Source organism: Anas platyrhynchos, chromosome 2, assembly GCF_047663525.1.
Source record: "Anas platyrhynchos isolate ZD024472 breed Pekin duck chromosome 2, IASCAAS_PekinDuck_T2T, whole genome shotgun sequence".
Classification (NCBI taxonomy): domain Eukaryota; kingdom Metazoa; phylum Chordata; class Aves; order Anseriformes; family Anatidae; genus Anas; species Anas platyrhynchos.
Window position 1 is genome coordinate 134739597 of NC_092588.1, and position 27683 is coordinate 134767279.

Here is a 27683-nt window from a genome sequence, read left to right on the forward strand (position 1 = left end):
AACACTACTTTCAACTGTTTAATCTCAATATTTCTGTTACTCCAATATATACAATATGGTCAGGTAATTATTATTCTAAATATGTAGCAAATTTGATTTTACTTGACTAAATACCTCTCGTGTAAGTGGAATGGTTTCTCCAACTTCTGCTTGTGAAACCTCAAATGGTTCACAATTATTATAAAATCAAAGACATTTCAGGTAGTCAGAAATGAGGACACTACTCAGATCCTGAGCTAGAGAGCAGTTGATACATGTCTGAATGATGTTACTGGGAATAAGCATCTCTCTGCCTGAGTGTTGTTTGAGTTACTTGGATGCCTGATGTCACTTTTTTCCCCTGTTGTTTGTTTCTGTGTTCCTGAAGAAAGCTTTGAGTCTTATTCTTCTTGATTGTGTTTTGTTGGCAAGCTCCTAATGCCCCTCTGCTTTTCAACTACTCTTCCAGCAGCTGAATGTGAAACATTTTTGTGTGTCTCCCCATCAGCTCACACGCTTTCTGGGCATAAATTGTAGAAATGGGGCTATAAGACACACTGGGGAGCAGTAGGGACTGCTCTACCTAATTTATTTATTGGATTGTGTCCCTCCTTCTCTTTCAGACTAGTATAACTTCCCCACAGTGCTGTTCACGACTTGTATTTATGTGAAAAAAATGTAGGTTAGGGAAACAGAGAACAGTAAGAGAACAATGGAATAAAACAGATAAATGAGATCATGGAGAAACCAGGACAACAGCAAATAACACCTCACATTAGTAAAATACTAAATTCATAGTTCAGGATTAGGACCTTCAACCAAAGAAGAACTAGAGAGCAGGAGGAAGGACAGATGAGAGTTAACGTATTTCTGTTAACTTGGTCTCAAAAGTAACTAACACAAAATTAGTTATGATCTGAAGAATCATCCTTGTGATTGGCAAAAATCTTCTCCCTTGATGTGTATCAGAGTAGTCTGTTTTTTGTGGCATTTTGTGGCTGTTACACATAGCCCTGCAAGGGATGCACGTAGCAATGCTCTGGCTGGGACATCATGCATGTTCAGAGATCTCTCTAAGCCAGAGAGCCCAACAGACATCAGCTTCCTTCTGTATGTGAATAGTCCTGGCTGGTCTGCATAGCATAACAGGAGCCTTGGCAAAGAACTGCAATTCTTCCTATAACAAAGTGAAGCCAACTGAAGGAACAATTCCAGGTTATTTTTCTTCCTCAGACAAGTGACAGGACTGTAAATATTCTGATAAAAAGAATTGTCAACAGATCTTACTGAGCGAGGTGTTCTGACCTACAGCATGGATTTATAGGTCAGCCCTGAAGGATTGGGCTGATTCTTCCCCTGTTATCCACAAACTTTTAAATCTCTTACCCATGGTATCACACATGTAGTATTGGTTCTGTGCTCCTTAATGCAGTGTTCTGAGGCTAGGGCTTCTTTAAGAAACTCTGCGGTGAGATCTGCATCCCCTTCCTTTTAGACATTTTTGCTCCAGAGGGCCAGTCTGAATAACTTAAGCACAAATTTATTTACATTTTCACTGTTCCCATCTCAATATTCCATCCTTTCCCACTGCAGTGGCCATACTGTGATCTAGTTAGACACCTCTTAGATCAATTTATCTTCTGGTAAGGGATAAACTACAGTCGTAGAAGGAGACCATGAGCAAACTGTTTTCTTGATAGCACTTGTCAGAACAGTGCTGTTAAATCAAATATGAAAAATATTTGGCAGCAGCCATCTTTCCAAAAAGTTTCTTCATCTGTAGCTTGTAGAAGGCATTCAATTTTTACTTTTTTTTTTTTTTTTTTTGTGGTCTGTAATAAGAAAAAGGTGTCTCTTTTTCTCTCCCAAAAAGACTGCTCCTGATCTTGTGGATCTTCTAATCACATTTTGGTTCCCAGAACCATGAGCCATGGGAGTTCCATGTTAGCCACTGCCTGAGGTTGAGGAAGATGTAGCAATCAAAGTGATTTGTGACATGGGTGATCACCCCTTCCTCTACCCACCCCACAAACCATTCTCCAGATCTTTCTATTTTGTTGGCACTGATGGTTTACTGTTGTCCTATTGTCTGTGTCCTGCACTCCCAGTGCACTGATGAATGCAAATTCTTCCAACGTAACACAGCCTAATGTCGTCCTAGCTTTTCCTCTGGGCTGCAAACTCTCTGATTATGCTGTTTGTTCTGGTGTAAGTTCCAGTCCTGTATCTCTCCTTGCATGTTTTGTCCTAGACCCTAGTTACAAGGTGTCCATAGGTTCCCCTTCCCATAGTCTCCAGCGTTTAGACCAGTCCTCAGGTGGTTTTGGTACCTTTTGATAGAAACCGTCTCTCTTACATATGTAATTTTTACACAGAATGGGTAGAACTTTATTCTTCTATGAAGAGGTCGATAATAATTGTCCTTTGCCAAACAACAACAAAAAAAAAAAAAAAATTAAAACATTGGTTGCTCCAAAACTCACTTGTTAAAAATGAAGATTTTTTTATTTTCTCTGATGGCTTCTCTTGCTTTTGGATGTACAGTAATGACAATGCTTCCACCATCACCAGATAGTTCTCTGTAATTCAAAGTAAATTCTATTGGAAATTTTAACTGTTCTTCTCAGGGAATATTACTTAGCTCACTTTATCCCTGATACTATTTTTTCAGTAATTATTGAGAGACAAAAAATGTGACTGAGATATGTTTCATCAAACCCCTCTATGCTGGAGGAATTAGTTCATCTCCTAGGTGCACATTCCTCTCCAAGAGAAAGACAGAACATCGGCACGGTGTATCCAGGGGCATCAAACTGCAGAGAATGAGAAAGAGGAGAAAACAAGCCTGGGTCTTTTTCCTGTGTGACTGATCAATTTTGCAGGACATTGAGAAAAGGGAATTACATTTTCTACCTCATTTTGTCAAGTAAGAATTCTCATCTAGTGAGAATTCCATCTCTACAGATGGTAGTTTGGTCTTGCCCTGTAAATGAGGATGGATGCAGTAGTTTTTCTTACATATTGCAATTTTGTTGTCCTGAGCCAACCACAAAGTGGTCAGTAAGGACCAAATGAATGCTGTAGCTTAAGACCACTCCATTATTCAATTAAATCAATTTGATCAAGATTGTATTTTAAAATAAAATCATTTTGAGTAAAAAACAAATTGTACAGCTTCATGAAGTCCAAACCTGTTAAATTGTTACCAAGCCTCAGTCACTAAACTATACACAGGCTAGTGCATTGTGTCAGATCCTAAAAGGCTTGTGAATAATTTCAATTCGTAAAACACATAACATTAATTACATGAAAGCCTAAATGTAATTTTAGGTAACTGCAAAAACTGGCTTATTTCGGAGCACGGCTTTAGTAGGTTGGAGTCTCCAGAAGCCAATTAGTAAAACATTTGCCACAGTGAGTGAGCTCATGGTGCATGTGTCTGACCCCTCACAGCTACCAGTGCGATATATTCAGCAATGAGGTGGCATGTCCATGTCCTTCCCTGAGCTCCTGCTGCTGTCCAGGTTTCACCACAGGTCTCTAAAAGCCGTGTCTGTGCAGATACTGTACACATAAGACTCTTCCTGCTTAAACACTCTTCCAGCATCTGGTCCAGAACAGGTGCTACCCTTCAGAGGGCAGGAGAGGTGCTGAAGAAGTGCATATTTTCCTATGTTGCTATGGCTTGCTTTCAAGCTGTAAGAAAGTGGACTTGCAAATTCCAGAGCTCTTCTCATGCAAGGACGATTTGGGAAAGTACTTTGCTGATGATATAAAGTTGATGAGAATTATTTTGAGAATTTCAGACACAGGCTGCACACAATTTTCCAGGAGGGAGAGGACTGCCCTGCTCTGTTCTGTTCACCTGAGGTTCTGGGGTGAGCTGGACCTTTTTGTCTCTCTCTTTGTTTTTTAATAAAATAAGAATGCAGCTGGTTGCCCTAAAGAGGTCTCTTGAAAGAAAACAATTAGAGCTGAAGACAAAATCTGTGAAGCATTCTGCAGCCTGCCTTTAAGCCCACAGTTTGCATCAGGCTGTCTTGAGAGTAAAGCTTCCTTGTGTGAGCAGTACTGACTGCAGCAATGGAAAAAAACTGTCAGAGAGTCAGGGAGCTGCTTTTCATTAAAAGTGCCTTGTCTTCATCTACTGTGGATGATAATCTCTTGCTTGTTTACATGGCTGCCAAAATCAGCAATATAAATTGTATGGGATCTAACTATATGTTTCCATCTTGCTTCAACAGCAACTGAGGAGGAAAAAAATGTAAAATTCAGAGGTTAAGCAAAACACGTCATGTCGAGGTATTTCCTCAAAGAAATTGTCTGCTGTTTCTAGGCACATTTATAATGAATAAGAAATCATTGCTATGTTTACTCAGTACCTTCTGCTAATGACCTTCCTAAGGTATCACAGTGGTTTTCTTCTCTGTCCTGACACTCGTAGCTGTGAAAAGTGTTTCAAACACAATCAAGGTACAACGGGGGCTCTGCAAGTAGGCTGAGTCACACTGAGCTCTCACTTAGAGATGTGATATATTGAAGGACAGGGGTTTAGTGGTGACCACAAAGTGGTGACTAAACATAGCAGTTTTAAGAAAAATGTGCTAAGTATATTTTTGAGCTATCAAAATCAATAACAAACAGTTGTAGTATCCAGAATCTGAAATATATTTTGACTGAGCTCAACAGTAAATATTGCAAAATTGCTGCATTTAATGGAAGGGGGGGGGGGGAGAGAAGGGAAAGCTGCAAATACCTTCTTTTCTGTCATGTCATATATAGTCAACAGTTCAAGCTCCTTGATGGTGGAAGAAAAATATTTGTGGATTGAAAAAAAAAAAAAGTTAATTTTATGCTTGCTTTATCTGGATTTTCTTTTGCAGAAATGGACATAATCTAGCATATGTTAATAGCAGGTGTCTGTCTTATAGAAATGGGGCACTATTTGGTATTTTCTGCATAGTTTAAAATGATTCCAAATTGCTTTTTTCTACCAATTCTACGTATAAAGAGACCTTCAGCATTGCTAGCAGCCTGTTGTTTCTCTTTGTCATGATAATTCACTTTCTTATAACAGTCACTTGTCAGGTGGTGGCTTGGTGGTCGTATGTATGACGTCATTTACTTGGACTTCTAGGAGTGACATCATATGTACGGCTGCTAAACTGCTGCATGGGACATCACTTAAACAGTTTTCATCTGAAGAAATCACACCAATCATTTTCAGGCTCTGAACACCACATCCTGATTATTAAGTTGTGAGTTACTTATTTCTCTTTAATAAAGAATATTTATAAATGAGTGAGGCATTCTTTTATTGTATCAACACAATTTACACTTCCATCTGAAGTAACCAGTGGATGGATGGGAAAGGTTTTTAACTTGCAGTAATGAAGGCTGAATATTCAAAATTTGTCTATACTATAGGTACTAAACAGGTGGAAATGATTTGATCTTGGATTTTAATGGTAAAAATACATGTTTTAAAACTTAATTCCCAATGTAACTATATATAATCAAAAAAAGTAATGTCAGATATGATATATATACACTGAGTCTCATGGGACATTTCCAGTCTCTCCCATTAGCATGCTACACATGAAGTTTTCCCCATATGTAGCCATGCCCAGGCTTCTTCTATCTCTGATAAGAGAATATTGACCCAGATATTTTTTTCTGCCCCACTTGCCCTTTACTCACCCTTAAGGTAAGGAGTGCCAGAAGAATAAAACAAATCAGGACTGTACTAACATCTTTGTCTGACTGAGCCCCAGGAAGGATCCTGGCTGGATCATCAGCCCACTGAGCCAAGTGAGAAGACTGCCCCTGGCTTCAGGGAGGTCAGGCATTAGGCCCCAAGCACCAGAGTGGTGGTAGACACACAATTCTCTTGTGCATGGTAGAAAACACTAATATTGCAAACAGAAGTGTGATTGCTCACCCTCCAGCAAGCCAGCAGATTTATTTTGTGTTAGTCAACTGAAATGGTCATATTGTTTTAAGGTAGAATTAAATATTGTTCAAACTTCCACAGCCAGCTTTTCAAGTCCAGGCAAACAGAAATGAGTGATAACAATCAAGTGGAAGAGTACATTTGGAGGGCATATCACAGATGAACAATACAAGTAAAATACATATAACCCTGTACTTTGATTTCACACACCACACACAAGTTATACAATTACATCAAAGTTTTCTGGAAATATGTGCACAACTAACTTTGAAAATCGTATTCTTTGTGTATGATAATAAGGAAAAAAAATGAGATAATTTAAAAGACAGCTCTAATCTAACAGTAATATTTCATTCTTTACCTAAGTTGCTTTAGATTTACTGCAGGCCATTAAGTGATTCCCCCGATGAAGTAATTTCCATTGAGTTTTAGTGGCATATTCTCATCTATCTTTTTAATCTGTCTGAGTGATTTCCTGACCCAAATGTAAGCAATAGGAGTTTTGCTGGCAATTTAACATGGGCCACGACTGCTTTGCTCAGAGGTAGAAGGATGGTTACATGGTTGAGCATTTTAAATAATTTTGGCATTCTCCAAAAGTTTTATCCTATCCACCACCACAGGAACTCTCTGCCTCCAAATATTAAAGTATTCTCATTAATCTATACCCAGACTTCTTCAGGAATTGAATTAGTCCCTTACATACAGCAAGTTATGAAACTGACTTTGAAGAGTAAGGTGTCTTCATTCTGTATTGTGTTTCACCCCACCAAATTATCACCCCTCATTGCGAACTATGTCACCTTCACCAGTTAAAAGATACAAATATAACATTCCTTTTCTGATGACATTTTACGTTTGATTCAAATTGATATGCTTCTGTACTGTGCAATCTTCTGGGAAAAGTCTGTCCTTCTGAAAATGGTGGGTAAAAAAAGATCCAAAACAAGTTAAAAGGAGGGAAAGGTGTTCCAAAGCACTTTGAAAGTACTTATAATTTCTATCTGTGGCTGAAGTTTGCCAGTTATTTCATAGTTGTGTTGTTCTTTATTCTGTACAGATAAAACAAGAGAAACTGCAACAGTATTTATGATCAGCAACCCCAGTCTTTCTGGTCACTTTGTCAGTGTGAATTGATCTTGTTTGGTCCAGCAGACCTGAAGAACAGATCATTTCCTTCCTAGAAGGAAACAAAAATCAAATAAAAATATTGCTTCAGGGGAAAGAAAATTGGCAGTGTTTTCCAAGCATAATCGTATGGTTATGCTTTCAAAACAGGGGTGCCTTCCCAGACTAAACCCCAATAGCAGAGGAATCATCAAGAACAAAGACAGTGACATGAGAGTCCCTCTAGCTTTCTTTGACTATAGCATTATTCGTTACAGCGTTACTCAAGTACAAACTGTTTGGAACTGAGGCAATATTCAAAATAAGAATGCAAAAAATAATAATAAATAAATAAGCATGGAGTATCTATGAATCACTTCAGGGAAGCACTGAAGCCTGTGGTGATACGTGGTCACAAAGGCAGACCTGAGGAAGAATGTCATCTGTTCTTTCCTGCACTGCTTGCTGGATCTGGGACATTGCCTGGTTGTTTTTTCAAATAAAACTCATGGACACCTGCTAGCCTCTTTAATCTTTCCATAAATGAGGGTTACCAGATATGTTTGGCTTTGCTTCTCTATTTTCTGTTCTGGCTTTCTAGATTCTTCATATTTTCACTTGAATGGCCAGATGAAATGCTTCAAGTGGCTTCACTGTTTAAATTTATCTGTACATGCATATATACACACACATAAGTACACATTAAATTGCTATAAAATTGTATCTACCAGGAAATATCTTCCTTCCTTTTCCCCCACTTTTATTTCAAGTTCCTATTTGAGAACAATGAGATAAGCTACCATCAGTGTCTTCCAGTCTTCACATAGTAGCTGTATACAGGTCAAAATTAAAATAACATTATCAAAAGAGATTGGATTAAACTAAGAAAAAAGCAATTGGTTAGATAAAAGAGCCTAAAAATATTAAACTGAGATGGTTTGGCACAAAAATATCTGTATAAAGTAATGACTTTCTTTTTTTTTTCACCTAAAATCAAACATACTGTGTTTTGCTATGTATTTTACAAAGGTGTTTTAGCTGTGTTAATGGAAAATAAATTAATGTATTAATGAGATACAATTGCTTTGTATGTGAAATAAAAGAAGGGAAGCAACAATTTAAGAAGTAGGGTGATGATTGAACTTTAAAAACCTGTTGTTTTTTTTTTTTTGTTTGAACTGTAAATGCCTACTTAAAGATCTCTGTAACAGCATTTGGCGTTAATATGAATCTCACAGACTCAAATGTATATGGAGGGTGATCGATATAGTCTGAAGCATGCTCCTAAAGTCCTCAACACACCTGTTCATATGGAGAAAATATCATTAAAAACATTTAGTTACATTACTTGCATGGCTTGTGTAGGGAATTGCAGGATTTGAATAAGAAATATTCCCAAGATCTCCAAGCCTGCATGCTTACAGGAGTTTTAAGCTTTGAGGCAGGCTGTAAACGACTCTGTATCTGTTTGCAGTGACTTAAGTATAGCTTTGCAGTAAAAAAGTAAAGGGTCATACAGGGGAAGTGCCACAGAAGCATTGATCTTGCTTGGGAAAGCAGAGGAACTAATCCTTTCCTATCACCTTCATGCAGAGAAGTGTCCTTATACAGGATTAAGGCAGAAGAGCATTAACGAGAGCTCCACGCTCTCATTTCCAACCTGGCTCACAGACCTGGTCTGTGCAACAGAGGGACAGATGGAGAAAAGATAACTGACCTCTCTACCTGAGATCTTTGCCTTAGAGGTCCTTCTCTATGCCCTCCAGGCAGCTCAGAGTGGAAACATCCAGAAGAGGCCGCTTGAACAAAGAGAACTGTCATTCAGGCTCTCAAATTTAGGAACACTTTGATTAGGTGCTTAATTAAGAACTGAGCTCAGGCTGTGAGGGTTAAACTCTGCCCTGACCTTAACAGCTGAAGGAGCTCAAAGCAAATGACAGAAAATATGAAAAGAAAAAAAAAAAAAAATCAGCTAGTTTCTAGACTGTGGCACTGAGGTATTTTTGTCTGAGTAGTCTAGAGAGAAATCAGCACCAGTGAGAGGAAATACATGGGTGTAACTTTGGGCAGATTCACGCAAAGATTTTTTGCAGATCACTAAGCTAAATGAAAAGATTTTAAAGACTTTATCAAGAATTTAGTGGTCCTCCCTTTTGCCAGGAAAAAGGGCTTGGTTAAAATCCTGAGTTTACAATGAGGTGAACTTAGTTAAAATTCAACATTTACTTTGCAAGCATTAGAAGGTCTAACATAATACTAAACACATGTGTAAATATGTCTTTGAAGAATGCATAATAGAGATTTCTGATCCTATTTTTTTTTATTGTATTCTACTGGTTTATTCACTGTACTAACTGTTTTTCCTTTCTGTACAGAGAATGGTTCCAAGTCTTACTGCTACTGTAAATTATACTGATCCTACATTAGAGCCTGTAGTAACTGAAAATTCAGTCATACGACAGAAGATAATAGATTCACAGTTCAAATGCTATGAGAGGATGAACAGAGCGCCTCCATATAGGAAAAAAGGTAAAAAAGATTTTAAATTTCTGTTTGTATATTGCCATGTTTGCTTTTATCAATATAAAGGAGCCCTTTGCTCTGTATATTAACCCATAGTTTTCATCGGGGTTCAGTTGCCTTCCAGCACTCAGCTGTCAACTCCACGCTAACTTTCCATCCTCTTAGATGCTAAGAAAGAAAAAAGGTTAGAATGAGCCCAGGGAATGAACACCTTTTCCTTCCTTCCCATGCAGACGATACCTCCATTGTGTAGGTGAAGTGCATCTCTGTCTCAGTGTTTTGCTGATTGAATTTCTGTGTTCCTGCTCAGGGAGTACCACTCTCCAGAACGGTCAGTGCAGTACCTTCTAGCACACTTAACGTGAAGGCCTGGCTGTGAACAACAATCTCTTAAATAATAATGATATAAATTTCAGTTTGTTTGCTTCGTTCACTGTTTCACTTTTCCGTCAGTTGTGTACTGACTGATAGCTGCCATGTTCTGTACTAGCACAGATGTTCCAAGTCTTCCATATTCAACAGTAACACGATGCACATATTAAGGTCAAGAAAAAGGAAAGTGACAAATAGTGGTGATATGATGGCATGCCATGAAAAAAGAAGCATTTCAGGCTAGGACTGAGGGTTCTCTTCTGATCACCTAGTATCATAGAAATAAAGATATGAGGAGGACAGAGAAAAAATACTGGAGGCATTGTGGCAATGGAGGCAAGTAAAGAACAGAGAAGCTGAGGGCACTGTTTAAAAAGAAGATATTATAAGAAAAAAAAATAATCACATAATAAATAGGATAATGTATGGTTTTTTTTAATGCAAGACCAAAGACACTTCTACAACCCTTTACTGCAAAGATTTTATTGATCTCTGTAAGACTCAAAGAATGATTAGCTATTAAGATACTCAGCTCTTGATGCAGAAATGCTTTGGAATGAAAATAGAAATTTCTGTTGCTTCAAATGGGTTTTTATTTGGGCTGATAAAAGAAACAACAAGCAAACATGAAAAAAGAAAACAACCCTGCCAGTATTTAAACAGGGTTATGAGATAGAAACTGTCATGTTTCAGATATAAGCAAGCCTTTTCCTGGTGGGCTTGAGGTGGGCGTACCTGCTGTCTGCACAGATTACTCTTTTACTCTCCAGGTCTATAAATACATAATTATCATATATAATTCATATATTATATAAAAATATATAAATATATAATTTATATAATAGTTTATATATTTCTATATAATGTCATAAATGTATATGTTTATATATAATTTATATATTTATATAAGTATTTTGTTTTTGTACGCAAAATATAAAATTTTGTATCGGTAATTCCACTCTACTCCTGTTTTGTTTGTTTGCTTTTTGCTTTATTTTGTTTTTGTTGTTGTTGATTTTTTTAATTTTATTTTGCCCCTCACTCACACGATCAGTTGCAAAGGACTGGAGCATCTGTCCAACATGAAGAAAATCTTGCTATATATGACTTCTATGTGTTTTTCTCTGGCACAGAGTAGGAGGTCAGCAATAGCAGAGCAGCACCTATCTGAGACAGCCCAGCAGCTCCTGCACTCCTTTGACTGTGAGCTGGATTTAAGTGATGCCACTGGGGACTGTTGTGATTATAGGAACATGCACTTAATTCATATATAACTCAGAGTGAAGATAATAGGTGAATAGGGAATGATGTCAACACTACTGAAGTTGTGTTTTCACTGTTGACTTGCCTCTATGAGTCATGACTGAGTTACAGGGCCCTCAGCCCTCCAACATCTATATCTCATAAAGGGTTGGAGGTGAATAAGGCTGTAAATTTGAAAGGGAGCACAGTATGAGATGGGTAATTCCCTTAATGCAAAGGGCAACTGTAGGGGTGTCTCCTGAGAAGAAAAGCCCAATATATGAGTTGAAAGCATACACTGGGTATGCGTTTTCATCACAAGCAGTTGTGGAGTCTCATACTGAAATGTCCAGGAAAGCCCAGGATCTGGCACAACTTTAGAAAGACAGCCCAGACATGGCTAACTTTTCTGTCACATCTGCAGTCCCCAATGTAGCTAATCTGTAGACCTACACAAATGTAGTTTAAATGCTTCTTAATCCTGGGGTTCAAAGTTGGTGGCAATGAACTGCCAGGAGCTGCATAGTATCCCATCCCCAGAAGCCCGGGAGATGGTGTACTACAGGTGAGCTGTGGCAGCATTGCTGTGGCCTTGTGTCAGCAAAGCCAACGTCACGAATCATGTGCACACATTTATCTTGCCCAATTCAAAGTAGAATTGATTACCTTAAACAACAATGAAGTAATGAAATGTGCAGCTCAGGCACACAGAATTGCCTAACCATCCCTCTGGGTCAGCACAGCATTCCCATGCTCACTGTTCATCCAAAAACACAATAGTTTCAGCCAGTGACTCAACAACATGATGTTCAACTCTACCTTTCCTGGTTTATGACTTAGACCATTTAATTTCCTGCACAAGTTCAAAAGCACATATATGTTATGTGTTTTTAATCCATATATTTGTGTGTGCCTACTTATGGATGGATGCATGCATATATATATATATATATATTTCATATACATGTATATCCTGTTTCTGACCTTGAAAGAGAGATTCCACACTGTATAGATCAACGTCAGTGATTTTTTGTCTTATAAGGCAAGCCAAAGGATTGAAAAGTAAAGCTTGAAATCCCTACCAACCCCCTCCTGCACTGTCTTTCAGAAACAAGCTCAAGTTTCAAACATTTTCTACCCTTCTTTTTCTTTGATGTTATAAAATGAGTCCTAAAAGTCTTTCAAGTTTATCTCAAAGACAGAGAAGAACGTGGGAGTGCCTGAAAGATAACAAATTGTTGATACAATGGTTTATTAATGAGGTGAACAAGTAGTGTTTAGCACATCTAACTTGACAATGGCAAAATATCTGTGCATAAAATCTTAGCTAATGTAGAAGTTCTCATAAAAATATGCTTTTTGCCATGCATCTAATCTGGAAAGAATTAATTTGGAATGATTTATGTTTTCCATTTTTAATCCACAGCTATTTTGACTGAAAACAGTAATTACCTCACTGTCAGTGTCTTCTCACTGTATTTCCATACCTTTTCTGCAACACAAACTGATTTTAAATATAAAATAACCACTTTTTGTTGTTGGTGGTGGTGGTTTTGTTTGTTTGTTTTAACACGTTACTTGAATAAATCCACAACAAGTGAGGAAATCATATTACTGCAAGCAGTCTCATAGGGCAATTTCTGTGGACCACGTAACATTTACATAATGGGAATCAAGAGTGAGCAGTGTTCTGCCTCCCTAATTTGGCAGGAAAGACTTTTTTTCTCACCCACTTTGCCTTTTCTGGGTCAATTCTTCTAGGGGACACAGCCCCAACAACACTACTTTTACAGAAGGGAATTTACAGGTATCTGTCTGTTGCAAATGTTGAGAATCAGTAACAGGAATATGTAGTTGAGATCCTATGCTCAAAGTTCTGTTCAACTGGCTTTAGCAAAAACAAGAACACTTTAGCACCTAAATGCCATTCAAAGCATAGCAATAGCAAGGGTTTTTTCTGCAAAAACTCTCTATTGTCTGCAGATGGCAATATTCCTTGGGAGGCTAGAACAGAATGGGATAAGGAACAAATCTGTTTAATTGACTACTGAATTCCTTTAAATGTCCAGGTCTGTTCTGCAACCGAACCTGGGATGGTTGGCTGTGCTGGGACGACACACCTGCTGGCAGAATCACTGCTCAGAACTGTCCAGATTACTTTCCAGACTTTGACCCAACTGGTACAGTATTTCTTTTTATTATCTTATCTTTCAGAGGAACATTCATGCCATTGAGTGGAAGCATGTTTCCAGTGGCATTTTTGCATCATTGTGAAATTCCAAGGTGTTTGACTGAAATGAAAATACATTAGATCTTTGGGTTGCCTAATTTATATAGTTTTATTTTACAATATTTTATATGCATTTCTATGTATGTAATTTTGACTGCTGTACACATGGAACCCATTTTGTTAAAATATGAAAGTATTAACTACTTATTTATGATCTCAAAACATTTTTAACACCTCTGATTTTTTCTAATAAATAGAAGATGCTGAAAGTACATACTTATAGGCATGAAACATCTATCAGAATCTTTTTTTATTGTAAAATATCATTTTATAAAAGAAGATAAGCAGAAGTGATGTTCTTTCACTCTCAAAGTTTCAGTTGTTCATTGAATTCTTCATACAAATACTAGCAGCCATGTAGACTAAAAAAAGAAGTAAATCAAGAATCTTTAAAAAGACAAATGAAAGGAAAAAAAAAAAAAAAGACAAATATTGCTGAACAGATATGAGGAAATTTAAGATGGAAGTAAAACTCCAGGGAGGTTATTGCTTGAAGAAAAACACAGTTGTGTGTTCCATTCTCAGGATATATTGCTTATAGGCAGTGGTTGATGCCACAATGTCCTCAATCATCTGTAAACACAGCACACCAACTGCAGTTAAAAATATGAAACTAAACATTTTCAACAAGGTTGAAACAAAATTTATGTGCTGAATTGGAAAGTAAAGAACATACTGTTGCATAGCTGTAAATTACCAAGTACCATTAGCTAAAACTATTTTTGTTGAGATTACCTATTTAGAAACAGAGGAGTTTCCAGGTAGGATCAGTATGTACATGTATCTCACTAAATCCTATTTGCAATAACAAACAGACTTATTGATATTCCTGGTCTTTCTAAATTAAGCTATCCACAGTTAGAAAATTCACCCTGCAAGTGGGAAACTTCCAATATCAGCCCCAGATTGAGAGGATTCAAACCTGCATCCTAATTTGGATGAAGGAACCTCCCTCTTTCCAGTGGACAACTGCTTCAACAATTAGGCAATTTGTATTAAAGGTACCAGAAGAGCATTGTAAAGGAACTGACCAAACTTGGTTCAGTTCTCAAAAATAAGTGACAACATTCAGAGAGCTCAAGGCTCTGGATTCTGAGGTTACACATGCTTTTTCCTACATTCAGGGCAGGGGTGCCTCTCAGATGTACTTTCTGTTTCAGCCCCCTTTTTGTTTATGATACCCTCCACAAGTGGCTACTAGCTTTGATAAACAACAATTTACTACAAGTTTTCTGCTTTCCCTCCTTCCATGTTTTCCTTAGGAAAAAAAAAAAAAAAAAAAAAAAAAACAACAGCACTGGTTTATGTACGCTCCATATGTTCCTGCAAAAGCAGGTGGTGGACAGCTCTGTAATCACAGAAGTCTCCTCACCACTCCCAGGTCCTCATCCCACCATAAGAGGGAGTGATTATGGAGCCACTCACCAGCTGGTGCCCAAACCACTTATTCACGGCTTTTCCGGTTGCCCACTTGTCTCCAGCGACTTGTTCCAAACTAATCACTCCATTCCCACAGCACTCTTCAAAGTAACACTTAAGCCATCCATGGAGAAGCACCTCTCTCAGTCATTAATGTTTATTTATGTTGAAATCTGTGACTTGTTGGCCTGATTGCAAATGGCTCCTCAGTGTATAAATGTGTGATGCAGTCTTGCCCATGACAACAGGTACATACTGTGTTTTTTCCTTCTGCTGTGCTTTAAAGTTTGCAGATTTTTTCTTTATTTTATTTTTTAAGTGTTCCTGTTATCTGTATGAAGCCACAGGGGATAAAAAGCCTCGTCCAGCAATTTCCTCCTGTTCTCACTGCTGTCCTGCGTAGGAGCAATACCTGTGGTCTCCCACACTCAATGTTTCCCACACACACACACTTTCCTCTGCTCCTCTGTGGCACCTCTGTCTGTCTCTTGGTTGGTGTTTCTGTGTCTCAGACACAGCTCCTTGTTCAGCCAGAGCTGCTTTCCTGGAATATCTTTTGAGTACCCCAGGAAACAGCTGCAGCATAAACCAGCATGGAACCTGCCTTTGCTATACAGGTGGCTGATTGTCACACCAGGGCTTAATAAAGCAAGAGGGACACGAGAAACTATGGGGGTGATGAGAAATCTTTCAGCTGCTAATGGAAGTGGCTGCCACTTGGAAGTGTCCTAAAGTGCAGGTTCAACTGTCCTGAGAAAAGTATACCAAGTTTGTGTCACAAGTCATTATTTCGTTCAGTAACCTCTGTGTGTTAAACATAATACAGCTAGATTTTCTGCTGAGAAACAGAAAATTCACCCTAAGAAACAATGATTTTACAAGTCAAAAACCTCAGTGCCTATCAGGCTTCCTTCTCATTAAGGCCCTATAATATCAAACCACCTCAGCATGTATTTTAGGTATGCAAGTAAAGCCATGGACTTTCAAAACAAGTACTTTACACCACACTGCTTTGGGCTGCACTGAGACCTGCAGAACCACTCCACTGCCTATCAGCTCCCTGATGTCTACTTCTGTTTGGGTCCAGGTAGAGCTTCGAGTCCTGGAATAAAATATCACTCAGCTTTCTTTTTGCACTTTGAATCTTGGATCATTCATACTGGAAAAAAAAAAAAAATAACTGGCAACATAGGATCACATCTTCCTCCCATCTGCACCTGTGGGTGCTGTATAACAACTCATTGCATGTGAACCCTCAACAGTCAGCATCCAGGCCAAGACTGTGTATTAAAGTCTGCTAGAAAATAAATCAGGGGAAATCATATTCTGGAGAAAATGACTCAGAAGCACGATGACGGGGAAAGAGAGAACCAACATGCTCAGTGCTTAACTAAGTCAATCAAATGTAATTCTACTTATTTCATTGAATTTACATCCATTCATAATAGGTAGAAATCAGTGTGTTGAGGTGAGAAAGACCACCATGATAACCTAGACTGTTCCATTAGCTGGGGCTTCCTACATTTATTTTCCCACCCAATGAAGCTCTATCTTGTTAGAGTATATTAAAGCTAACAAACGGAAATCTCTCTCTACAAGCTGTGACAACTGTGTCCTTTTCAATAAACAACTTGCATCTTGCAGCAATCTCTGTCTCACAACGAGCATTGTGTGCAATGTGGAAATGCATAAAAACAAATCAATTTGGGGGAGAAAGCATACTGAGATCTACTGGTTTAACTCCAGTGACAGCAGGAAATTCATTGTCTCATCTGCTCCTGACTGAGGCTCTGAGAAAGGCTGAGTTCTGTACTCCCATATTCAGGCAACGTGCACAGTTTCCCTTGAATTGTATTTATATTCATGTTTTATTCAAGTGAATCTCTTGTATAATGCTTTTGAAATGGTTCCAGGTCATGCTGAAATTGATAGGAATTGAATTTGATAGAAATATACAGTATGTAATTCATGCTGGTAATACTCTTGCTAGTAAAATAGAAGGGAAATGGCCTTCCGTCATGGCAGGTGGACTGGGCTGCTGTGAGGGGCAGACCATTGCCCTGTGCTGAGTACAGCCTGTGGGGCTTGCCACCGTCCTGCACTTGGTCAGGGTGAATTTGGCACAGCCACGCACAGCAATGCAGCCAAACGTACAAGTTGTATTGTGACAGCCTTACCCTATGACCACAGGGGACTGGACTTATGGGCACAGGCACATTGTGCTCACAGCAGGCAAAATGCACAAAGCATTCAGCTGAGTAGGCCGCCAAGCCGACGGGAGCAGTCGGCTCCTGATGAGACTGCAGATTCTCATTACAGATGAGAAACCATGGCCTTCCATAAAGCAGAGAGAGAAAGAGACATTCTGGATTTCAACAGCTGCTGCATCTCCAAGCAGGCAGGGAGGCCACTTCTTCGGGCAGCCCATAATTCAAGCAGCTTCCCAACCCCAGTCTCCCCTTCTTAGTGCGCAACCCATCATGTGCCCGTCACCACCAGGTGGCATGCCTCAGTGTGGTGATGTCCCTGGGAGCAAGGAGCAGCAGCAGGAGTCCCCAGGAGCTGTCCAAGCACCCTGAGAGGCATAGGGAGGGGAGAGACCTTCTCCTGCTGCCACTAAATCTCATTTTGTTGACTCCGCCTAAAAAGGCAGCTCTGGATTTCTGCTGGCCCTGTTTTTTGTCTTGAAGTGATATAGACAGAGATAGATAAAACAAATCTGAATTCTGTGTCTGCTTCTTTTGCTCCCTACTCTTCTGTGTATTTCTGTCATGCTCCATAGAAATCTCAACAGCTACATTTTAAATATCATTTCTTATCCCCTCAGTGCACAACTAGACTTTATTCTCCGGTTTTGCAGAATAAGGCATTTTGATTCTTCACTTACTAGGACGCTGGAACTGAATGTTTCTAGGGTCTCTGTTGTATTATATCAGATGATTTTTTCATTTCTGAAAAAAAAATCTTCTAAAATATTTCACTGAGGAAGTAAATCAGCTGTGTTACAGAAGTATCAGCTATTTTCTCATCTGCAAAACTAAGTACTGTACAGGTCAATCCAAACAATGGCAAAGAATCCAATGTCTGGTATGTGCTGAGCATGCACTGCAACAGAGGAAAACTTTTTACTTCCAGCATATAACTCAGCAATAAATAAATAAATAAATAAATGGTACTGACCCTTTTAACATCTACTAGCCATAGACTTTGGCTAATTGTAAACAAACAAACAAAAGAATGATAGCGAGTACTCATGTTTGTTCCAAAGTTACAGGGTTAAGATATATGTTACATATAAAAGACTGATTTGTTTTTATGAGAAAAAAATAAGATTCATAAAAGCATCGTTGGTAACACAAGCAATAGCATATACAAAACCATTACTAGGGGTTAACCTTTTTAGACACCTCACTACTCCAGTGAAACTTCTATTGTGGGTAAGGTTTCTCTCATCCAGTTTTCCCAGATGACTCCTGAAGTGTCTGTCTTTCTCAGTTAACTACAGTGAGTCTGTAAAACTACCTTTGAGTATAACGTTAAGGTAGCTAAAGTTAGGTTAAATTAGTCCTGCACAATGCCACCATTCTTCCACTCGGAACAATTGATATCCTGGTAGTACGCTATCCAGGCTGACAGGATACAGACAGAGCCCAAAAGTTTTTATTTAAAGAGTATTTCAGTAATTTTAAAGCACATACTTCATTTTTGCCTTACTAGTATTATCTTACCTATCCTTACACTCTTGGGTATTTCTTCAGAGCTTCTTACAGATGGTTCTGGTTAGCATAAAAAACATGTGCCAAGGTTCCTAATCACAAACCTGCCACCGTAGAAGGACTTGCAGTAGAACAGTGGTTGAGTTATATACTGCTTCGTTTCTCTATAAAGCCCTAGATTTAGAAGAAATGTTCTACCAGTGTGAGTCACTGGATTGGACAGTACAGAGGCTTACAGTGCACAAGGCCAAGTGTCTATTTTATCACAAGAGAAACACATGAAACTTCTTCAAAAGCCAGTCTGTTGACAACCCATTGCACTTCAGGGGCACCACAGGTGATGGACACCCAGGTACATAAACAGATCTCTTTATTTATGATCTACCAAGAACAGAGAACAGTAAAATAAAAAATTGTCCCTTGTATCCTAAACTTTAGCCCACACCATTTTTCCAATCTAACTAGCATCTTATAATTAAATATTTTAAAAAGACATGCCATATTTATGTGTATCACAGTTGCATATCCTGACAACAGAACCCCATATTCTAGGATCAGAAATTCTGATCCCCCAGTCCCCTTTTCTGACATCACAGCAAGAAATCAGTGGGCCATAGCAACTTCCAGACTAAGATCAATTGTGTTTGTCTGGCTTCAAGGAAAAGCATGAGGCAACAGATTTGCCTCTGGCTTACAAAGGTCACATTATACTTAGGCACAGTGCCTACCTAGGCATTAAAGTACAGAGATGATAGATGGTATTACCATTACGCTCTATAGCATATTAACAAAAGCCACGTATTCTGCACAGTGTATGGGATAGTAGGCATGATGTTTGTACACCGTGTTCCATGGCAGAGTAACGATTAATCTTTTATCTATGACTGAAAACTTTTTCCAGCTTTAGATAATATCTGGCAAAGAGTACAACGGGAACATTGCTACGCAGGCAGTCTGAGATTATCTCCAAGCTGCAGTGATGGAAGGCTGAGATAGCATGTACTGTTCTTCTTTGTATTGTTGATGCACGTATTGATTTTCAGCAGGTCCCCCAAAACAATGATTTGAAACTCACAGTAATTTCAGAAGTATGCTGTGTTCTGGAGGATTGTCTTCTTTTTGCAATGGTACTATGCAAAGTGTATTTCTAGTCAGAGGAAGATAGCTTGTTCTGTATGATCCTTGCCTTGCTAGTATGATCAAATGCTTTTCTTAGCATGTAAAGAGGGAATATGAATCTTCCAAACTACTAGGACCATTAATTATCAGAACTGATTAAGAAAAATAAATGCAGATGTTGGACACAAACAGTGAAAATGAGTAAGTTCAGATGGTAGTAGGCTCTTTAAAAGTAAATCGACTGGAAATGCTGAGAACCTATATATAGGGCCAATATCTATAAAACTACAGTAGACAAATGTTTGTCAAGATAGAATTTTTAGAATGTCAAAAAGTCAGACTTGAAACACTGTGCTTTTCATAAATAAACAGTTGTGTCACTATCTACAAGAACATCAAATAATTTACATTTATGATCTTATCCATTTCCCACTTTTGTTACTCAGACAAGTTTTCCACTGACTCCCCCATGGCCAGTGCTTGAGGGAAGGCCAGAGGAATTAGTCCAAGACTTGACAGGTGATTAGAAGTGACTGTTTGTGGCTCTGCATCCAGGATTTCCCAGACAGAAATGCAAATGTGGACAGGAGGATGCCTGCACGGCACACATCTGTGGTTCCAGACATCCCTCTGAGCTATCCTGATGGTTCTGCGATCACAAAAAAAAGGATGCGTGCAAAGAAGCATGAAGCTGTTGAACGTTGGCGAGGATGTCAGAGCCACCTATGGGGCAGAGACACATGTAGAGGAGCCAAATGCACATCAGATTATTTAAACAGAGAGCCTGCTTCTCTCTCTGCAGCCTCAAAGGGAAATAAGCAAGGTTCCTGCTCACCACTGGCATGGAGCTTCGGTAGCACACTTCCACCCGTCTGTGCAAACGCACCGCTGGTGTCAGGGCTATCACCATCTGTACTACACATTTTCTTTAACTAATTATTCAATTATTCCCCTTAATACGTGAAACCCTGCTGCAGGACTCAGTCTGTTAGTGTCTGTGTAAGGATACCAGCATCTCATTGAGAGTGTCAGGTTTGAACAGTTTTCAACAGCTTCTTTAAATGAATTATTAACACAGAAATAATTGCATCCGAATTAAGGTTGGATATATATAGTCTAGAGCATTCATTCAAGACAACAGGAGACAGATAAATGACAAATTTTGTGTCAGATAAATCTCCAAGAGAAAAAAATTAAACAAAAAAAAGTATATTAATTCCATAACTTGAAAACCCTTTGGATTTCATTACACAGGCACTTTATTTCTAAACATTAATTCTTTTTAATGTTTTTTAAAATGTATAACATGCTAAAATAACTATAATTGTGCTTTATTATCAGAAAGAGCTTCAAAATATTGTGATGAAACTGGAAACTGGTTCCGCCATCCTGAGAGCAACCGCACTTGGTCCAACTACACCCTGTGCAACTCTTTCACCTCTGAGAAATTGAAGGTATGCTACAGTTAAAAACACAGTGATTGTCTGGGAATGGATTTAGGCTGGGCTAGCAGCAAGGCACATATGAATAGGTCAGGATTGTCTTAATTGTTTAGCTTTATTTGTTGCACAAGAATTGAATAGCAATGTCCTCCTGATTTTAACCTATTAAAATTATCTGATGAATTCTCAGTATAGGTTTGCTACAGGCTGGATAATTTAGTAGCAATTCACGTGATCAGTTTTGCTGTATTTTTCAAATGCATTTTTTAATTCCTGTGATTTTTTTCCTGATTTCCCAACAGCTGTAAAATGATCCTTTAAAATTTCAGTTTTGCTTTCTGTAAAAAGTATCTTCCAAGCTGTAGATATCATCTTTGCAAGGCTGGAAATCCTGATATGTTAAAATTATTTTTCATAACCAAATAGCATCACTCTGTATTCACTCCCTTTGAAAAGAAATATTTATGAAGGTACCATCATGCCAGAAAATCCTACAAGTCTGAACACATTTTACACATTCATAGTTTGACTGAAGTCAATGTGACTATTTACACTAATAAACTAAGCATTTACATCAATATTTCCAAAATTGAGTTGCTAAGCTGAAAAGGGAGAACAAAATCTAAAAGCACCAAAAGAAACAGAGAGAGAGAAATCTGAGAAAAGCTTTAAAAAAAATAAGTTAGAGAAACTCATGAAAATAAACATATTTCTCAAATGTGAGTGGAGCTCCAGGAAAATCTGATTACAGATTTGTGACAGAATAATTTGTGACTATTTGGAATTGTGGAAGGAAAAGAGTCAGAAAGTGATTTGATTTGGGGTTTGTCTTGGAGAATCTTTTTTTATGCAGCCAAAAATCAGTATGTGGTTATATTTAGTAATGATCCAGCATAAAGGGCCTTGGAAAAGTCTACTGGACTAGGCAGGAGGTGAATTCTAAAAGATTTTACAGCATGAGGAATCATCTTGGTAAAATGGGGCTCACCTATGTGTCAGACAGAGTATTAGTAAAAATCTCAGCTCACAGAAGCATTAAATGGAAGCACCATAAAAAATATCATTTTTCCAGATGTTGGCCCATGTAAGGAGGCAAAAAAATGTAGTTCTGTTGCCTATTATCCATGCCTTCCAGAAGAAGAATTTTGAATATCATTCAAGTGAAGTGCAGATAGAGCACAAAGGAAAATTATATGTACCTTGAGATTCTTCTGAAACAAACAAAAAAAAAATAAAGTAAAATAAAATAATGGAAAATGCAGAAAGAATCTATCTTTACAGAAATGCCAAGTTGGATTATGACCTTTAGTCCAAGTCTTCAAAAACCAGGAGTATGCTTCATTTCTAAAGTATTTTCATGAACTTATAGACAGTTTAATTAACTGAGTATGAGGTATTTCTATCAGAGAATTCTCTTTCCTCAATACAAGAACTCTAGAGAGACAGGGGGAAAATCAATTACGTGTTTCAATTTCAAGTATTCTAAGCCTGGGATGAAGGTGCATAAACTAAAAATTTGGTGAATCAGTGTAAGTCCTATATATCAGAAAGAACATCAAAGGTTGCCATTTCGAGGAGTGTAGAGGTTAATCAAATAGTTGCTTGTTTGAAGTTAACTGAAAATACCAACATGCTATGCTTTTGAGATGGATTACAGAGGCAGAAATAAAACAAAACTTTTATGAACAGTTCTGTAAATTGAATTCAGGCTTTAAAATTGTATCAATCTAATATCGTATAGTGACCACTTAGTATGCAGTGGAAGAAACGTCACATGCACACAGGTAAAAACCTCTCCCACTACTCTGTATTCAGAAATCTGTCTCATCTCTGCTCTCCAATCTGCCTTCTCTGGGGTTTTGTGGTCACTAGCAATGTTGTGGTTAGTCATTGTGGAGGGAAAGTAGGAGACTTAGAGCTTTTTCAGTTAATATGCATGGATTCCCATAAATCTTGGTGAGTGATACTTTGTTGTAAATAAGAACTAGGCCACCATATCACTTAGGTTAATGAAAGCAGGAGCTTATTCCAGTTGTGCAATGGCTGAAGAATAAGCTAGATAAAATGTGCACTTATGCTAAGTAGAATAGCTTTGTTTTCTGAATTTTATTCGTATCTGTTTTCAACTGCAACTTTAAGCTGACTTGGAAAAAAAAAAAGCCATCAGCAAAACTTAGGACTACAGAAATCAATTAGAAGCTTGCCAGATATTAACTGAGTATGCCTGAAATAAAAGAGTTGTATGAAACATTCCTTATCGCTTTGTTCTTCTCCTTTTGCCAAAAACACACAAAAGATGCAGAGAGGGAGTAATAAAGAAACAATGTGCAAAATGCTGCACTAGTACTTGCAAACTTTTCATGGAGGAGGGTGATCTTAAAAAAATCATCTAATCATTGAAAAAGGAAAATCACTCTTGCATAACAAAAGAAAAATTAATGAAATAGAAGATAAATCCAAGAGAGGAACCTTCTATCTAGTCTTTTTTTTCAGGACAGGCTGATAGTATACTAGTGCTTTCAGAAAAAAAAAAAGGGACTGGTGGATCTTGGCATGCCATTAGCCTCCTGCAGTATTCTGACAGCTGGATGATGCTTAAGAGCTTGGCTGAGACCAAAGTATGACATTTAAATACCACAGCATTCTGCAGCCAAGGCGCTGTCCTGTGATTTTGCTTCACTGTTGGCATACAAAATATGCATAGGCCTATCTTAGATTTCAGTGATATTAGTCAAAGTGAAAGCTTGATTACTTGTTGCTTGTGTGTTTTTTTTCCAGCAATACAAGACTAGTGAGTTGCCCAATGGCGAGGTTCACATTAGTGTCAAAACCAGAATTGTCACTGGATGTCATGTTCTAATGTCGTGTTGGAGCTGCTAAATTGTTTTCAGTTCATCTACTGCTTTCATGACTTCACAGACCTTAGTCATAAGCTCCAGGAGTCACTGGAATTGTACTCTCCATTAGGGAGAATCTGGCATTTGCACCCACTTGTCATAACACAACTACTCTACCTCCTCAGTTATTTTAGTAGAGTTTTTTGCATGTTTTCCAGCTGTGACGTGTCCTTCTTAGAGTGAGGAGGCCAGAGTCACAGGTTTGAGATGTGGGATATAAGTTTTAAAAAGAGACAAAATGATGTTCTATCCTCAGTGCCTTTCCTGATCATAGCTGACATTTTGTTTGCTCTTTGGCTGTCACTACAGATTGAGACAATGATTCAGAGAACTGGCCGGATGACTTCAAGATCTTGTTCCTGACTTTAGTTGCCAGTTCCGAGTTTAGCATTGTTTAAGCAGGGTTTAGATTGCTTATCCCTAATTTTATCTATGTTGAAGTTCAAATGGTATCTTCTTGTCTCCTTGCTTAGTTATCTGAGGCCCTTCTGGAGTCCATTACTATTATCTAGAAGAGCTAAGTATCATTTGGGAACTTAAAGATTTTTCTACATCCTCCCATCCCCAGGTCATCAATGAATCCATTGAACAAAAAGCCAGCCCCGATACCAGTCCTGAAGTCACCTAACTGACTCATCTCCATCCAAAAGTGGCCATTAAACTTTTACTCCCTGCTGTTTAAGCAGCTTTCAGATGATAAAACCTTTCTTCCAATACTGTGGCAACCTGTATTTTCCTTAATATTTTTTTGGTGTGGAAACTTGTCATGGGCGTTTGAAAACCCAAGTGTATTATGTCTGCTGTGCTCCCCTAGAGCTCAGGAAAGTTAGTGACGCATAATGTGAGCAAGGATCTTGCCAGTGATTTCAGTGCAGCAGAAACACATCAAATTATGTAAGAAACACTTATCTCTTCTTTAGACCTTGAGTCATACCATTTAATGTATTGCTGCTATTAAAAGAATATTGCAAAAGAACTTTTTACATAAAAGAAATACAAAATAGGATGTTGATTTTGTAGATTCCTCCTTAACAAGAAAAAAATGAGTGCCTGCAAGTTGCTCATGTTTTACATTTCTTTTTTTAAATTGCAGATGGCGTTCATACTTTATTATATGGCGATCGTTGGCCATGCTTTGTCTATAACATCCCTGTTGATTTCCCTGGCAATTTTCTTCTATTTCAAGTAAGTGTTTCTTACAAACACTCTCTTCTTTTCTTGAGGGATCTCATGTGGTAACCAAAGAAAAGCTTGGAAGGGGACATGGCCAGCTCTTTTGAGTGCCTTTTTATATAATCCTTACTATAATTAAATAAATAAATAAACAAACTCAGCACAGTGTTCTCTCACCACTGTGACATCTCCCAGTGATACGTAGCCAAAATCATGATGTTAGATTTATCAAGAATCGTGTAGAAGTGCAACCCATGGGGAAATGGCATAACTGTGGACGTGGGAAGGCCCCTCATTTAATATTTCCCTATTGCTCCTTGGAGGGCATGTCCAGCCCAGCCCCTGGAAGTTACAGTGACTTCACAGAGCAGTAGCTTTAAGCCCCCAGCTCCCAAAGGACAGGAATACCCTCATCTGTTGCTCAGGAACTGATCTGTTGACTTGGGAAAGCAATTACAAGGACTCATCACTAAGAATGAATCTGGTACTAACGTGTAGCCTCTCATTGTCATTCAAAGGACACATAGTAATTTGCTAAATCAAGAACTTTAAAGGAGACTAAACTGATATTTGCTGAAAGTATTGCAACTACTGTATGGGAACTCAAGCATTTCAGTCATGTCATTTAGTGAACCTGTCTGCACACTATTTATTATAGCAGCGAAGGAGCGGAGGGAGCTCAGATTTGCCCTCAGACATATAGTCACAGCTTCAGTCACTATCAGTAATGAGGGGCTATCTGTTTTCTGAGATGGTAAGCACAGTGGAAGACACCAAAGGCACCACATTTGTAGCAGATTAAAGTCTCCAATTGTTTCTTTGTTTTCAAATCACATGAAATGTTGAAGTATCTAGACATAGCTAAACCACACTAGCTAAAGAGGATTTCTCAGTGCCAGTCACTGCAAACGTGTATGTTAGATGGCACTGGGGGATTACTGTGGGGAAAATACTAGAGAATAAACACTGGACAAGCCATGAACTACCGTGCATTCAGGGCTACAATGACGTGAGTAAGGTATATTCTTCCCTAGCTTTTAAGCAAATTATTTAAGATATGTCATTACCTTACTGTAACATTACTGTAAACTCCAGACTTCCAGAAAATGGGATTGTGATGTTCATTCATAAATACTTTGGTGCAATAGAATGACATATTCAATAAAATGGCCCAGGTGGGATTGTATGATTTTACTGATTTCAGCCAAGGTGCATCTGTTACTTACAGTAAGAGAGAGAGATCATTACTTCATGACCAGAGATAGGTAAGCACCCACCAGGTGCACAATATATCTGGAGATAACTGCAATGTAGTCTAAATGGCCAGGTAAAGTTTTCCAAGTTGATAGGATATTGCATGTTGGGAAACAAGGCAAGAGTAATGTAAGAAACAAATGCAACTGCTTCTGAATAAATAAACAGGCTTGTAAACTGATGGAACTTTATTGCCAACAAGATTATATCATTCAAGAATATAGAAAAATCCCAATACAAGGCAAAAGGAACACTTATTTTTTTATTCCACAATCTTCTTTATAGGGATTAAAAACAAATAGTTGCACAATAATGGCAGCCCACAGTAATTAAAGTCCATCACTGTTGTCATTATAAGAATGTATTGTTTAGAGATTGCAATTTAGGCTGCAAGAAATTATTTAAACCTAAGCTTGTTGATTATGCTGGCCTGTGTGAGAGTAGCATTAAGCTTTTTTTACACAAGTGTCAACAGAGCTGAGTCCTTGATGAGCATTCAAAATCCAGTTTTTTATTTGTCATCATTCTCACAGAAAGATAAATGATATTGGTTTTGTACCCATCAATCTATTTCAAAAACTCAGAGACATATTTGCAATCTAAAAGTGTAGAATACTTCTAAAGATACTTTATTTCCCAGCAGATATATAAAGAGCATGAGTTTTATATACAGGCCATAATTCATTATTTGTTTTTATTTGGTTGATGTTTCTAGAAAAATTAAAAAACAAAACAAAAAAAAGTCTCCAATCTGTCAACTTGGAACTCAAATACAATAAATAAATCAAATACATTTTTTTCAGATCTTAGTGATGAAAATAGTAACTGTGAATTATGAACAGGTTCTAAATTAACACCTTCCCACTCGTGCCAAATCATGAATCTATATATGCCTTGTTTTCAAAAAGAGGATACATTCTCCATAGGATCTTTATTTTCCAAAGCAGTTTTTCACATATTGAAATTTCCAAGTCTGTAAAGGGAAGAATTGGCATTTTATTTTTATTTTTTTTTATAATTTTATCATGTAGCTTTAACTGAAAACAAAGGGTATTTCAGTAATCATTCAACTTCTTGACACCAGTAAAGCCAAGTAATCATTATGAAGTACATGTAGTATATATTCTTTTGTGACCATTTAGTTAAAAACATTTCCTATCACTCTTGTAGTGAAAAGTTTTTATATGTCTCGATACG

At 38.0% G+C, this 27683-nt stretch overlaps 1 protein-coding gene and 1 long non-coding RNA gene across 6 annotated transcripts in view; one reads left to right on the forward strand and one right to left on the reverse strand.

Moving 5' to 3' along the window:
- CALCR (calcitonin receptor) overlaps positions 1-27683 on the forward strand; it is a 173201-nt gene that overhangs the window by 93322 nt on the left and 52196 nt on the right. For 4 of the 5 annotated variants that reach the window (XR_011807009.1, XM_072033631.1, XM_027450789.3 and 1 more), the window contains 4 exons: positions 9415-9568; positions 13246-13356; positions 21062-21174; positions 25153-25244. Coding sequence is in view for 4 of the 5 variants with exons in the window: in XM_072033631.1 (XP_071889732.1) it covers positions 9415-9568; positions 13246-13356; positions 21062-21174; positions 25153-25244 (470 nt within the window). In the remaining variant the exon portion in view is untranslated. Of the gene's footprint in view, positions 1-3757; positions 3858-9414; positions 9569-13245; positions 13357-21061; positions 21175-25152; positions 25245-27683 lie in introns of those variants that run through there. The other variant, XM_072033632.1, reaches the window with a different exon arrangement.
- LOC113842654 (uncharacterized) lies at positions 5908-8889 on the reverse strand. Its single transcript, XR_003495211.3, has 2 exons — positions 8757-8889; positions 5908-7112 (listed from the first exon to the last, which is right to left on the reverse strand). It is a non-coding gene; the product is annotated as an uncharacterized lncRNA (long non-coding RNA).